The sequence below is a fragment of the Stegodyphus dumicola genome, chromosome 10, assembly GCF_044657685.1.
Source record: "Stegodyphus dumicola isolate Sdum_Otavi_A_Nest chromosome 10, ASM4465768v1".
Taxonomy (NCBI): Eukaryota; Metazoa; Arthropoda; class Arachnida; order Araneae; family Eresidae; genus Stegodyphus; species Stegodyphus dumicola.
In genome coordinates this window covers 117715878-117732885 of record NC_140777.1, presented here as the reverse complement: position 1 = coordinate 117732885, position 17008 = coordinate 117715878, and the positions used below count along the sequence as shown (strand labels likewise).

The 17008-nt window shown below is 31.1% G+C and overlaps 1 protein-coding gene across 1 annotated transcript in view; it reads right to left on the bottom strand.

Moving 5' to 3' along the window:
* mRpL21 (mitochondrial ribosomal protein L21) overlaps positions 1 to 17008 on the bottom strand; it is a 34140-nt gene that overhangs the window by 4263 nt on the left and 12869 nt on the right. The window contains exons 3-5 of the mRNA XM_035357189.2: positions 9980 to 10143; positions 9136 to 9188; positions 3729 to 3826 (exon numbers count right to left, since the gene is read on the bottom strand). Coding sequence (XP_035213080.1) covers positions 3729 to 3826; positions 9136 to 9188; positions 9980 to 10143 — 315 coding nt within the window. The remainder of the gene's footprint in view (positions 1 to 3728; positions 3827 to 9135; positions 9189 to 9979; positions 10144 to 17008) is intronic.

Below are 17008 nucleotides of genomic sequence, written 5' to 3'. Positions count from 1 at the left end.
TCAGAACTGTAGAATACAGAAATTAAGAAACAACATAACCATCTGTAGTACTTTCACAGGCAAACTCAATCTGGCTCATTAGATAAATACATCTATAGCTTTTTGCATCTGTGGTATTAGTATATGCTATGGGATCTCACCCTCTTTGCTATCATAAAATAGATCTCATTAAGGAAACCTGGCAACTTTTCGCACTGGCATGAATAATACCAGCACAGAAGAAGGGTAAAATAACCCTTCATTATTATCCAACTCTTAACACAAATGCACATGCTTCGTGCCTCTAAACATGTTCTTACAATAACATCGATGACTTGCAGTGAAACTTGAGAATAATTTCTCAATAAAATTCAAAAATAAAGATGTAGTGCTGGACTAACAATCTAATTTAAGGCTAACTAGGCTGACTCAACAACCTATCTGGCAATATACTTATTAAATGGCCAAAAGAGCATATCAGCAACTCAGCATCAGGCCCGTGCCAAGCCTAATCTGAACCGTCATGCAAATGTCTAGCGAGCGCTTTTATGCAGTGACGATATTAAAGAGAAACTGCTTATGGTTAACACTTGTTTTGCATTACTGTCATTACTGTCTTACATAACACTAACTAAGTGATGTATTATTAACATAACAATAAAAAAAATTGCATTTTCTCTTTTAATTTTTCTAAATGTGTAAACATTTTGTGCTTTCTTAAAACCCACACTCAAACATATTTATTGAAGAATTATACCAAAAAATAACATTGCAAGTGAAGCAAATAATATACTAAACACATTGGATAGCAAATATACTGCTTAACACTATTTATTTTCTTAAACTTAAAAAACATTAATTTACATAACTAATAAGTTTGCACTGAATAAGTTATTGTCTGCAGGGTTGTTTCTGACAAGGTCCGAAATGTGATTACAGTAGGGCCCAAAAAAATGCTCTAGGGTTGATGTTCAAAATTCTTTTCTGCCCACCTCTATGTTGTTGACAACGATATAGAGTTTCAACCTGTGATGCTACATATTTCCCAAAAATTTGCAAAAACTGCAGTTCATGCACAAGATGTATACTATTTATATCACTTTCATTTTTATTAGTTAATGCTTTTTGCATTTTTTGACATACGTTGAGCTGATCTTGTACTATACATAAATAAAACTTAGCCTTTCGTTGTTTCAATAACAAATAATTCAAAAGAAATGATGATTTTTTTAAAGTGAAAATAGAACAACAAGCAATCAGCAATAGAAAATCACAAAAAAAGATAAAAGTTGTACAAATTATTACGATTGCAACAGTAGGCACAGAATAAAGATTAAGCAATTTATCAAACGTGTCTACCCTTATATACGCATCGACACCCCGTATTTTCACGTCCATTAAGACATAAGAGAACACCAGAAACAAACTTATGCCCTAGTTATAACATTCGTTCAAATAAGGCAGTGCATTAGGAAAAAAGGGCATCCAGACCTGACCAGTTAGAGGCTGCCTTATAAACGCCCCAACCCGTAGAGGAGATCCAAGGGCCACTAACCTATCGATCGAGCCGACGAACCAAGACTAAGCGAGCCGACAAGAATACTCAGCAACTCAGATTCCACGTCCCCGTTCTGGAGGGAAAGTAAAAACATCTGCCACCAAAAGGGGCCCCAACCCCAGACAGCAGAACGAAGTCACTTAAACACTATCAGATAGATCGGGCCTGCTAACCCTACGTCATGGTGTATAGACGTCGGTTCCAGGCAACCCCAGGGTGAACCAAGGGAGAATATAAATATGCAGTTTTGAGGCTTCATGCACTCCCTGAAAACCTCAAGCAGTCTAAAAATACCAGACTCTGCCGAGCCTGAACCAGCCATCGCCAGCGATGATGCTAGTCCTGTGAAGACCAATTTTATACCTCTGTGGCCGAGACTGCCTAGGTATAGATTATAACCAGTATTCCAGACAATGCACCAGAAGAATGGGACATCTAGACCTGGCTACACTGTTAAATCGCCCCAGCCCCTGGAGGCTATCTGAGGAGGTGCCATCCCTCTCCTCCTCCCCCGGGCCAAGCAGGCTGCCTTAAATATTTCACACAGAACATGGTCATAGTTATGACATCAACCGTCCCCCAGTTTTGACCAATGGGAGCCTATTCCCCAAGGGCAACTTTCGATATCTGATCATGTAATCCTCCACAACAAAAGGAAGGGCAGACAAGACAGCAACAGTCCGATCCCTGCCGAGCCTGAACCTACCACGGAATAACCGATGGTTCTAGTCACTGTAAAGACAATTTATTTACCCCAGAAGTCGAAGCTCTCTAGATATTGATCTAGCCAGTATGCTGGGATTGCCATTCCCAATCGACCCCAGGAGTGGTTATCCGAACATAGTTGGCACAGGCGAATCTGGTTACCAGAGTGGCCACTAGGAGGCCCATTTTGGATTAGGTCAGCGAGAGGATAGAAATTTCTTGTTTTAATGACTGCCCGGCAGCTTTTTAACACACCGCCGTCGTGCGCCGCTCGACCCTGCACCTATTGTCGGTGCGGGCCTGCTCAGCATAGCATAACAGCAAGGACAAACTAGTAACATATGCTGGCAGCAAAATCACGCTCTGAATAAACTACAAGATTCATCTGTTTAAATACTCTTTTCACCTGACTTTAAATTTGCTTCCTGGCGAGGAAATATGAAGGGAAAATGACAGGTTCAGGAAAGGTACCAAACTTAAAATAATTTATTATGTAAAATAAGGAAAACCCCAAAATCAATGTATGTATAAGCACATCCATGCATGATATTCCTAAAACTCTATGCAGGGAGAAGGCAAATGGACTGTAAAACATCTCCCCAGTCCCCCCCCCTTTCCACAGACATGTTCTATAATTTCATGAAGATTTTGTATTCCAAAAAAACAGCACTAGTTGACAAATTCAGTAATAATCTTTTGCATAATTTTTATTCTCTGTGTGAATTTCAGAGTAGCTGTAGTTATGCATTTTTAGGACTCCTCTGGCATAATTATCTAATTTGATTTGCAATGTCTTCAGACACAGACAGTTAACCTGGTGATTTTCCTTTGATATGTAGCCTATTTCATTAGACTGAGAATGCAACTTGTGAATATGCTTCTCTCTTAGTGCAGATTTAAGTTATTGAATTCAAAATGATCAACATATAGAAATAACCGACTTTTTAAAACAAAAGCTTCACAATGCAAAATACCTTCCCTTTCGTAGTTGCTCTCACTTACAAAATAAACAAAGAAATAAAGGATTTAATTAGAAGAGCCAAAATTGTTATAATAAATGATGCATAAACAAAGATCAATGACATGGAACAATGTTTATACACTTTTAAACAAAAGATTAAACATTTTGACAGCAGAACTGGTTTTTTTCTTACAATGAGTTCTTGCAGCAAAACCCTAATTGAAAACTACCAAAGCACAAAATCTCCAGTTCCTCTTTTCTGCTACACTGATAACGCAAAGTGCCAAAATTTACTGAATTATTGCTACTTCTTTTTTCTTTTTTTTCAAAATTCTAGTCCATCTTTTTGACTAAGTCCATATAATGCTAATCAGTCATGTAATAAATATATATAAAAATAAATAAAAAATACTTTCATTCCAAGAAGTACTTAATAAATTAATTACCCATTTGTTCATTGCATAAATTATTTTAAAAATAACTAATTATAAAGATAGTAGTCATTAAAACAGTTCTAATACTTACAATGAAGTCTTTGATAATGGATTCCCATTCTAAATAATGGTCTTGGTACAATGTATGTTTTCTCTATTACAGTAGCATCAATACGAATTAAATCTTTGCTAAAAGACAAATATACATATTATTTTATGACAATTGAGTAAACATTATTAAAATACAAACCACATGTGATGCATAAGAAAGAATTATTTATTATTATCATGTACTAATAACTATAAACAGATTCAAGAAACATTTCTAAATTGAAAATTAAAAGTTTATTAAAATTGAACTTCAGTACTTTTTTTTTTTTTTTTTTTTTTTTTAAGGAGTATAAATCCCCTTCCTGCCCTGATGTTCACCAAAATGCACTAAGCCTTTGACACTTTTTTGCATTAAAAGTAACTCCATGTCAGAATAAATATTTTGCCAGCTATTATATTTCAGATTAATGTATAACTCTTGCAACTGTTATTTTAGCTTCTTATATTGCTTTTGTTTACTCTTTTTCTGATTTTAATCCAATTCCTTTCTTTACGAGCTTGACATTTTAATAGTTACTTGGATTGTGCAAGTTCTTTTTACCTTATTTATTTATTTATTTTTTAAACTTTGTTGCATTTTTCACCATCGAATCATTGATATAAATTACATCAATTTCCATAAAAAAAAATAATAAATAAAAAATAAAAAAATTTAGATCTCAGCAAAGAAATAAAACAAACAATTTTAAAAAAAGAAAAGATAGAAAATATTTTTAAGAAATCTACAGAAAATATTAATTTTATCATGAATTTTAAAGAAGGTCTGCCTAAAAATTGGGTCATACTGCTATATAAAAAGTACTTAAATGTGAAACTGGTCATCTTACAATAATTCAGGATGAATAGTGATGTCACCTGTCAATTCTGATAAATAATTCAGAAGAAAATTTCATTCATTATTCTTTTAAAGCAGAAGCTTCTCATTGGTACAATCACAGTTCCCTAAAGAAAGCCATACATACTCAACCATATTTAAATCTATAAACCTAGTTGGCCAATCCCTCCCAGGTTTGACAAAAATGACTTTCCTTTGTTGACCCTCTGAGTGACACAGGTTTTTGGATCTGTCATGAAGGCCTGTATTTATGCAGCAATTATTAGCTAAATTTCTGTAATTACTTATTTTAGACTATTTTCACAAATTTATATTCATTAAGAATACACTTACATTATTAAAGAAAGTAAGAAAAGCAAAATATCTTAAGCTTAATATGTATCAAGTGACAAAAAATCTCATGACCGGATAAAGCCGGTCATGCCACTCAGAGTGTTAAGCTCACAGTGATTACATGACAGTTATCTTTTGACATAAATGTTTTCCCTGTTGGATAAATATAAAAACATTCATAAAAGTTCAGAATATCGTCTTTGCATTTTCAAGCACTGAAGCTTTCACCTGCTAGTAAACAGACTTCTATATGCTCATTCAGAGAAATGCTACTAGAAATACAAATGTAGCTTCTGATAAAATGGTTTTGTTACTGGGATAATAATGGATGCCTCATCATAATAAACAACATCTGGTAATGTTCTTCAGCCAATATCTGAATGCATCTGCAAAGATTGCAGAACTTCATCAGTTCTCAGTTCACTTAAAATAAAGAGACTAAATAAATAGAGAGACTTCTTAAAATAAAGAGCATCTCTTCTGAAAAGATGGTTAAAATCAGGCAGTAGTTTAACATTATATGCTAATTCGTATGCTTCATTTAAAGTACAACAGATCCAAATTATCAAATGTATGGAGGAAAAATTCTAAAACATTACTCCATGACCTAAACACATATTTTGTGCCTTACATCATAGCTTTACACACAAAATTAGATCTTTTTTCTAACACATACAGTACAAAGTCTTTAATCCAGACCTCAAAGCTACAAACTTTTTGCGCATGCGCATTTGTGCATATGCATTTACGCATGCGCATAATACCTTTACGCATGCACATATTACATTTATGCATGCACATTTAATGTATAACGAACGGTATAAGCTAGGCTAAAATTATCTAATTATCTATTTCAGTTAATGTTGCAGATTGCGCTGTTACTTAATCTTCTAATTGGATCCGGCTTATTATTTTTTGCAGACTGTTAGAGCAATTTTATAAAAAATAAACTTGAACTTTCGATTATGTCAAAAAGAGTTTCCGATTCTGGAGCTGCCAAAGGATCTACAAAGCGAAAGCATGTTTCGATGTACTGCTTCCGATAGTGAAGAAAGTGACAGAAAGTTTATTAAAAACGAAAAAATTTCAATTGACAAGTTAGTCGGTATTCTCGACACAGCAATTACATGACTTGAACAGTGGAACTGAACAAGAAATTATGTCTGTTTATAGAATTAAAAAAAAAAAAAAAGTATTAGCACAAAAAATGAAGCAACATAAACAACTTACATTGAAAGAAATGTTTAATAAAGTAAACAAATAAATATCAAAAATTTTTTTCTAAATTTTGATACCCTTTAGATCATAATTGCTCTTTATTTCATAAATTACGGTTTCATATTTTTAATTTTATAATTTCTGCATGCCATCTTACCAGATTTAAATTGATGATCTATAATCCGGAATCGCCGAAGTCCCGACAAGTCCAGATTAAAGACTTTGTATCGTATTTCTTTAACAAAGTCTTACAAAATGTTTCAGCATGCATACAGTCTACGTTGAAGACAATGTAAATGAAGAATGACTAATCTTAATTGTACAGCGATGACACTACCTGCAAACACTACTAAGTTTCACTCTCCAACTTTTCATTTATTTGAAACAATTTTTTTTTTTTTTTTTTAATCCTTTAAGGTTTGAAACTGCAGTGAAAGTGAACTTCTTCTTACTTTATGGTAAAAGTCAAAAAGAGCTTGAGTGGCGAATCTGCTGTTGTGTGACTTTTGATTAAACACTGTATATGTTTTGGTTGAATTTGTTCAATTTTAAAATACATGTACAGTCAAAAGTCGTTAATTCGGACCTCAAAGCTAAAAACTTTCTGCCCATGCGTCGCTTTGACGGCTGCAAATTGCGTTTGCGCATGCACATAATACGTTTACGCATGCGCGTTTAATGTATAACGGACGGTATAAGCTAAGCTAAAATTATCAAATCCAGTTAATGTTGCAGATTGCGTTGTTCTTTAATCTTCGAATTGGATCCGGCTTATTATTTTTTGAAGACTTGGAGCAATTTTTTAAAAGTAAGCTTGAACTTTCGATTATGTCAAATAGAATTTCCAATATATATTTACTAATATGTAAAGGATCTACAAAGCGAAAGTATGTTTCGAAGTCCATTAAACAAAAAGTGGAATAGCTGCAAAAAAAATGGATAAAGGCATATCCTTCGTTTCTCTAACCATTCTGAAATATGTTTATCAATTTCAGGCTGCCCTGTGGCAGCGGGGGGAGGGGGGCATGCACTGAATTGGAAGTTGATCTGTCAGCACTATCCTTATCTTCAGGGCAGATGTTTTTATTTTATTTGGCTTATGATTCCTTACTAAATGTAGTATTTCATCTCGATGTACTCCGTCTTTGATATGATTTAAATCAAATTCCTCGTCATTATAATTCGCTTCCGATAGTGAAGAAAGTGACACAGAGGTTATTGAAAACGAAAAAATTCCGATTGACGAATTAGTCGGTATTCTCGACACAGCAATTATAGGACTTGAACAGCGGAAATTTGTAACTGAAGAAGAAATTATGTCTGTTTATAGAATTAAAGAGAAAGTATTATCACATAAAATGAAGCAACTTAAACCATTTACATTGAAAGAAATGTTTAATAAAGTAAACAAATAAATAATAAGCTTTTTTTTTTTTTTTTTTTTTTGTAAATTTTAATACTCTTTAGATCATAATGGTTCTTTATTTCATAAATTATGGTTTCATATTTTTAATTTTATAATTTCTGCATGCCATCTTACCAGATTTAAATTGATGATCTATAATCCGTAAAAATCGATAATCCGGAATCGACGAAGTCCCGACGAATCCGGATTAACGACTTTTGACTGTATATGTTTTGGTTGAATTTGTTCAGTTTTAAAATACATGTATATGTTTTGGTTGAATTTGTTCAATTTAAAAAACTCTGCACTACACTATGATGGATTTTAGCAAAAATTTGCCAGCTGTGCTGATGTTGAATTTCATCATCAAGATATTGTGTGAGAGCTCAGTAAGATTTCTTTCTATTAAGTAAATTCAGAAAATTTTTAAATCACTTTTTAACTTAACTTTAGAAGTAATTTCACTTAATATACAAACTCTTCCATCAGTTCCATGAACATGCTACAATATAGGTTAGAGTATTATGTGATGGAATCAGAAAACATTTAGTATTAGTTCTAATGAGAATAATAATCTATTGAAAACGCTGAGGTACTTAGGCATATAAATATTAAATATTAATTTTAAGATAATGATATTGTTCAAATTTCAAGGGATTATCTTTTTTCAATTATTAAATTATCAATCTTTTATCACAAGCACCTTAAAATAATAGCATTTTGTCTTTGCAGAGACACAGCAAAATAAAAGCTATGCATTAACAGAATTTATTCTGAAATTATTGCCTGCTTTTTCAAACCATATGTTGTTCCAATCAATATGGTGTTTATCAGAAGTGGGCTGTTATTGATGGGATTGAATTCAAATCCTAATTAATGCATTTTGCAACTGCAGTGTCTCTGTAAAATGTTATCCCTTAAATTCTGTCACTGTTTAAGTCCTCTTAAGAAGACACTATTAACAGGGCAATTGGTACAGAACTCTGAATTCTATTATAATATTGGCTGTAATATTTTCTTATTTATATTTCTCATTTTTATACAAATTTATGTCTTGTAATATTGGTTGTAGTATTTTCCCATTTATATTTCTCTTTTTTATCCACATTTATGTCCTTAATATTGGAGTGGCAATGCTACATTTGATATTGTTTGTATTTTGTATCTTGTAACCATTGCTAAGAAATGTCAGAATTGTTTTTGTTGAGAGTTATAAATTTGAAGTTAAAAAAAGATAAAAATAAAGAGGATAAATGGTAGCAGTGAGTTGGATTAGCAAAGTTAATTTCGTTCTTCAAAAATATTACACTATCTTTAGGGGTACTAGTGATTTTTCTTTTTCCTTGTCACACAGAACCTGATATAGCATATTAAAATTGTCAATGTATTTTGTTTCATTTTGTGCCATCAAAAGAATGAAAGACATAGGAGTTTTTCAATGTGCTGCATGTAACAATTTTTCCCTTATATATCAATTTATTCATATATTTATAAACAAACTGAATTTTACTGTCTTTTAAAAAGACAAGAAGCAGTAAAATTTGACATGAATTAATAACAAATAACATGTTTAGTTAAAAAAAACAGATATAATACCTTAATAAAGGCCTCCCTAAGAGGGTAAAATCAGTGCTCCCAACAGCCAATACCTGTAACATTATGGTTGGAAAAAATTATAGCACTTAACCATACACAATTATATTACATACTGAAATAAAATAACTTAATTTGTTTAAACATATGCCTCCCACACATTATTAAATTAAAATATAACCAGGATATCTTAAAATTGGAAAGTTCAAATTATTTATCAATACCAAAAAATTTATTTCTCAATATACTGAACTCTTAGTTATCTATATAATAACATAAAGATAATTTGAGATCATGAAAATATTCTGTATATCGTAAAAAAAAAAAAAAAAAAAAAAAAAAAAAAAAGAATACTGCAATTTTAACCATTTGAAATCCCTCAATACAGATAAGGTTTTAACAGAATTTTACTCTATTACCTCTTTATCAGCAAAAAACTTCCTTTTTTATAATGTTAAGGGATAGTCCCCTCCAAATATCAATTTCTGTTTACTTCTTTAACTCCTCTCTAGGAAATCCTTTATTCAATGAAATTCACTGTATCAAAATAACATAAAATTCTTCAAATATCAGTCTTAAGAACTTATTCTAAACTTCTTTTTATTTAATTATTATTTACCTACAGATGGCTGATTCAGACATAAATAATCAGAAGTTCGGAATATACAGAATATATATTGCATCACAACAGAAAACCATTTGGGAGGATTATCTGCATATTACTTGTATTTCATGCAGTCAAATCTACACTAGCATTTAAATAAATATATGAAAATGAAATGGATAGTAAGAATAGAAAATAATCTTTAAAAATTCATGAATAAATTTAACATTTTAAAGGTCATACTTTCTCCAGACGAATTTTGTCTCCAACACCGGCAGGAAAAAATGATCCAACAGCAATAATATCTTCATCAGTTATTTTAAATTTTCTTTCACAAAGCTGAATAACTGCAAAAAGGCGACTATGGGTTTTGTTCTTTATTTGGTCATTGATTTTTGATATCACCTCTAAAAAAAATTACAAATAAAAATATCATCAAATATCTATTTTTAAAAAAGCTAAGAATAGAATTCACCAAAATAAGGAAAAACTAAATGGTTTAAATAAGTATATCAGATAATTAAATAGCCCCTCGTACACTAAAATAGCATATTTTCACATCTGGGATGCAAGAGTCTAAAAAATGTAATAAGATATTCAATTATCAGATATCTTATTACATTATATATTATTGATAAGAATGAAAAATGATTATATATTATTGATAAGAATGAAAAATTGGTACTTTTCCATTTTGCTGGCGCAAGCGATAAAGTCACCAAAAATGGTACAACCGATGCCAAATGGAATATCCTCACTGGTAACCTTTTATGCCTCATTTTCAAAACAAGTCACAGCCTTTTCTTATCAGACTGATTGATTGTTTCTTTCAATACTGGCATACAATTACATAGAATTTTTACCAGATAGTTCAATTTTATATCCTAAGCCCATTCGCAATAATTAAGTCAATTAGGATGTAACCCAAAGGCAAAAACTCAGAAAAGTCAAGGGTTAAATTCATCACTTCTAATGAGAATGCACTAGCAAAGTAAAGCACTGAGGTTTTATATAATTTCTGAGTAAGCTATTCGTACGAATTGAAATAATTCTTGTACTTGTATTCCAAATTAAGATTTAACTTGAAATTAATGTAGATAATTACTAACAGAATTAGATTTTTGTAGTGTAGTTTACCTGAGATGAGATCACTTGGGATCACGTGATATGAAATGGCGAATATTGTACCATGAAAGCATAGTAAATTCTTAAATTAATGTCTTTTTACAAAATTTTGAATTATATTAAAATGTTTATGCCTTCAAAATAAAAATTTCACAGAACTAACATTTGTTAACATAATTTATGTGTATACTGTGTGTTGTCGTCAATAAAGTCTGCTTGGCGAGACTTGCGCTGGCAAAATGGAAAAGTACCAAAAAATTTAATATCTGTTTTACACCAGCTTTATCCAGTCTCTTCTTACGCATGAGTTACTTTGTTTCCCAATGGGCCATACCATGATCTATTAACATGCGAGGAAAGTATCAAATAATAAAGTAATATATATATAAAAACCCACAATCTAAAGCACAGCATCATTTTCTGGTAATTTCAAATTTGTATTATGATTGTAGTTTTGCAGATAAAAGCAAAAAATATTAGAAAAACCTCCAAAATGTTTAGCTATAATGACTGTTCCTACAATAAATGCAAGTAATTTAAAATAATAGTTTCGCTAGGCAAACACAAAAAATAAAAAAATACACATAGAATCATCCAATGTTTGTCCTTTACTTTACACTACTAAAGCAAAACAAAATCAAATGATTCTGCATCAAGATACACCATATACAGTATCTCTTATTTATGAGAATAATGGTATAAATGCTCATAAAAGTTATTAGGATGTATAATTAAAAATAAAATATTCTTTTAAATTATTAAGAAATGTGCTAATTACTTTCAAATAACTCAATTTATTAAGTAATAAAATTATAATTTGAAAGATAAATTAAAGGAGATAAGTCATGTCAAAAGGCAAAATTGTAGAAATTGGCAATTTGGTAATTCACACGTACAATGAAATATTGATCTTATCACCACAGCAACTACAGTCAAAAGTCTTTAATCCAGACCTCAAAGCTACAAACTTTCTGCGCATGCGTAAATGCATATGCGTTTACGCATGCGCGTTTAATGTATAACGGACGGTATAAACTAAGCTAGGCTAAAATTATCTAATTATCTATTTCAGTGAACGTTGCGGATTGCGTTGTTCCTTAATCTTCTAATTGGATCCGGCTTATTATTTTTTGCAGACTGTTAGAGCAATTTTATAAAAAGTAAGCTTGCACTTTCGATTATGTCGAAAAGAGTTTCCAATTCTGGAGCTGCCGAAGGATCTAGAAAATGAAAGCATGTTTCGATGTCCATCAAACAAAAAGTGGAATTGTTGCAAAAAATGAATAAAGGCATGAAGAAAGTGACAGAGAGGTTAGTGAAAACGAAAAAATTTCAATTGACAAGTTAGTCAGTATTCTCAGCACAGCAATTACCGGACTTGAACAGTGGAACTTTGTAACTGAACAAGAAATTATGTCTGTTTATAGAATTAAAGAGAAGGTATTAGGACATAAAACGAAGCAACTTAAACAACTTACATTGAAAAAAATGTTTAATAAAGTAAAAAAATAAATATTAAGCTTTTTTTTTTTTCTAAATTTTTGATACCTTTTAGATCATAATTGCTCTTAATTTCATAAATTACGGTTTCATATTTTTAATTTTATAATTTCTGCATGCCATCTTACCAGATTTAAATTGAAGATCTATAATCTGGAGAAACCCCTAATCCGGAATCACCTAAGTCCCGACGAGTCTAGATTAAAGACTTTGTACTGTATATGGTATGGTGTGATAAATACAAAACTGAATTTTTGGTCTCACATGGCGGAAAAAATGATATTACTAAACATCTAGGGGGCACAGAAGATTTTTGAATAATGCCGATTCCTCCTCTAAAATGGAGCAGTTTTTTTCGCAGAGCTTTGACAACACAGAGGAACAGCTAACATTAGCTGAAGGACTATTTGCTTTCTGCACCATAAACCACAATCAAAGTTTCAGATCAATGGATTGTATGTCGCAAATGATCAAAACATCGTACAACAAAAAATTTGCATGTGCAAGGATGAAAACAGAAGCAATTATTTGAAATGTGTTTTCACCATATTCGTTTTCACAACTGCAGAAAGAATTAGATAAATTCACATTTATTTCCATATATTCTGATGCTTCCAATTACAAAAGTTTAAAATTATTTCCCATAATTGTTAGATTTTTTTTTTATTCAGAAACAGGAATTAAAATTACATTATTACATTTTGTTTTATTGCCGGGTGAAACTTCATAAATAATTTTTGATTCAATAAGTACTATTCTAATAAAGAATAATTTGAACAATAAAATTATTGCCTATTATGCGGATAACAGTAACGCAAATTTTGGTGGAAAAGCTAGAAGAGGCATCAATAACGTTTTTACGAAACTTAACATTTCCACCAAAAAATTATTGGAGTAGGTTGTGCAGCATACATTCTACACAATACTATTCAAACAGCATCTGACTTACTTCCAGTTGATGTTGAGAATATTATTGCAAAAATTTATTCGTATTTATATACAGTACAAAGTCTGTAATCTGGATGTCCATTATCCGGAATGATCTATAATCCGGATCTCAAAGCCACAAACTTTATGCATGCGCGTAGAGAATGCGCATACATTATGCATGCTGGTAAAGAATGCACATACATTGCGTAATGTATGCTTTACGCATGCGCGTGTTGAAAGAAATGTTTAATAAAGTAAACAAATAAATATTAAGCTTTTCTTTTGTAAAATTTGATACCCTTTAGATCATAATTGCTCTTTATTTCAAAAATTATGGTTTCATATTTTTAACTGTATAATTTCTGCATGCCATCTTTAAACTGATGAGCTATAATCTGGAAAAACCCCTAATCCGGAATCGCTGAAGTCCTGACGAGTCCGGATCACGGACTTTGTACTGTATATATATGTGTTACAGTGAAACACCGAAATCTGGAGCACGTCGACTTTTACCAGTGAATGTCAACATTCACATAGTTGCTTAATGTATGTCTGAAATATTTTCCAAATCCTCTTATTTCTGACTTACACCGGTAAATATCGACATTCACCATGTAATAATGGTGAATGTTGAATATATAAGAATATTATATATTCTTCTCCATAATTCAGTCGCGAAAAAACGCACTTCAGACTTAAAATAAGAACTTAAGTACTTAAAACACACATTACATTCAAAATGAGAAAGGAAAATAATAGAAGTTAAAAACTTACTAAATTAGGTGATTCAAATCTTATTTATTACAACAACTTAAGCTATTATGACACTTTGAATTGCACAAGAGGCCCTTGCTTTTAAAACTGCATTTATTTGTGGAACACTTCCTTTTGCAATGACAGTGTGTACATGTACTCCTCTCTTTTCAACCTACACCAGAGCATATCTGTGATTGTCGACATACACCAATGACGGTCCGAATGTAATGCAATATTCGATTTTTCACCGACATATTTGGTCAATGTTGACATTCTTCAGTGAAAGTCGACAATCTCCAATTTCGGTCTTTCACTGTAACATATGTTCTGTGAGTGTTGAAAGTTTGAAGGAATTTTGTGAACATGATGGCTAGCTCTATTAACAGCTGTAGAAAATATTTTTAAATTATACAAACTATTAAAATCATACTTTTTATCACAAGATAAATGTCTAAGAATATTGCAGCTCTTTTTTTGAAAATGACATAACACAAATTTGGCTTCAGTTCATCCACAACCAAGCAGTTTTATTTCGCAATGCTGTGAAAATTTTTAAAGGGGACAAAATTTCAATTACATGGAAGTGTCAAATGAAATCAATAATTTAAAAACAAAATTGCGAGACAGAATTGATAACGATTACATTTCTTTATTTATTCGAAAGGACATGACTAGGTTGGAAGAAAAAAGTGCCATTAAACGACAAGTTGATTTTCTGAAAGAAGTCAGAAATTTTTATAATAACTGCTTGAAATATCTTGAAGAATGGACAGTTCATTTCAGGGATATTCAAAATTTTCACTGGGTGACATTAAAAAAGGGAGATTTTATGGGAATATGTGGAAAAATCTTTTGAATATACTAGTAACCATTTTCCGAAAAGTAATATTTGCGAAAATGATCTTTTTGATGAGGTGTCATTGGTAAGAAAATACGTTACTAATGAAAACATTAAATGTTGGTTGTCTGCAAATGTGCAAACAGACAAAAAATGGACAGAGTTATTCCTTCATTTTAAACAGAATAATATTCCTTATCAAAATATTTTGTAAACTGTAGAATACACGCTCTCTCTTCCAGGAACAAATGCAACAACAGAAAGTGTTTTTCTAGTACCATTAAAATATGGACAACTGAAAAAATGCAGTTGAACATTAAAACTTTAAAATCTATATTAATCGATTTGACCAATTCATGTGAGAAATTTCACAACATTTCAATAAATGATCTGAATATATTGCACTTGGCTCAAAAATATGACCATGAAAGAAAATCATAGCTTTTTAAATAAAAAATGTTAATTAATTAAAATTCATAATGTTCAAATTATTGTTTTTTACAAATATTTTTATAGTTACAAATAATTAATAATAAATACATTTTTGTATATTTATAGACAAATATATGAATGTATACAATAAAATATACTTTTTTGAATTATTGGTCTGCTTTCATAACTAAATTATATTTCTCGCCTTGTCCCGCTTTTTCTCAGTGAAAATGTGGTCACTTTACTCGTGTTAAGAAAGATTTTCTAGCCACTAATGCAAAATAAAAATGGAATCTTGTCAATTATTGAAGTTCAAGTTTGCATATAATCATCAAATCTAAAATTTACTATTTATAATTTACATGAAATTAAAGTTTTTGAATTTATTTAAGCTCACTGACGAGCACAATGTAGTCATCTTACTAGCATGTGATGAATTACTGTGTTCATAATTTTAAATTTTTCCTTATATGGTATGGTGGATACAGTAAGCAACTGCCAGACTGAAATTGAATTTGCTGATTTAGTTCTCATGTAATGTGTGATTACTTATATGTTGTTAGCTGTCTCCTCGGTGAATATTCTGTGGGATACCTTGAACAGCATTCTCGATATGACACAGGTAAAAGATATATAAGTTGAACCTTATTTCTCAATGAATACCTAACTGCAAGGTTGATCATTAAATATATGTGTGCATATACAGAGGGTGTTTACACATTTTAGAACAATTTCAATATAGAATTTTAAAAAAGCAAACATCTTTTAATAAAAATCTTGGGCAACAGCTTATTATTTAAAATAAGAAATATTATCTGCTACTTTTAAATTTATTCTTCTTTCAAAATGTCTCATGTAAATGAGTTGTGGACTGAAGGATAAATTTTGCCCTTTCTGAAGAGAAATATTCCTATTCCATTTTTCAAAAATGTGAAATGTAAGGTATTAAAATTTTGAAAGGCAAAATAAGCAACATTATTGATTGGAAGGAGACAAATCATCAGTCATTAATTTTACATGGAAAGATGACTCCAAACGAATACCCAAAAAAGATACAAAATTTGTTTTAAAAACTAATTGATAGCAAGTAAGAACCCACCAATGCAGAAATCAGTTGCAAAGTCTTTAAATACATCTGTAGCAACAAACCAAGATTTGTTACTTAAGCATTATGTTCACCGAGTTTCACCAAGTCATATAGCTCAATGGAAAATAATTTGTAAAACCCTGTATGAAAAACATACAGGGTATGAGATAAATGAAAACACACAATGACTTTTGCTGAAGCATGGGCTTACCAAAAAGACTACAACAAAAAAAGTCTATTTATTATTAAAAATAAAGAAAAAAATGTACAAACATGGTTTCGTCAATGCAAAGATAGTTTCAGTAAAGGTTTTATAATCATCGCTTGATTCTCTAACAACGGTAAATTAAAAATAAGAAGAAAATGTTAAAATCAACTTAATGTTTCACCAAGAGAAATATTTACATCCAATATGTGTATAGAAGGGTAAAAATATATTTACAGGTACCCCTTGGCAAAAAAATTGGCAATTTTTGGCGGTACATAGATACCGAGTTTGTGCAAGGTCTTGTTATTTTGGCTTGTGTAGCGGCACAAAACAACACGACAAAGAATTGCACAAACTCAGTATCCATGTAAAAAAAACATCAGAGAATTGTACAAA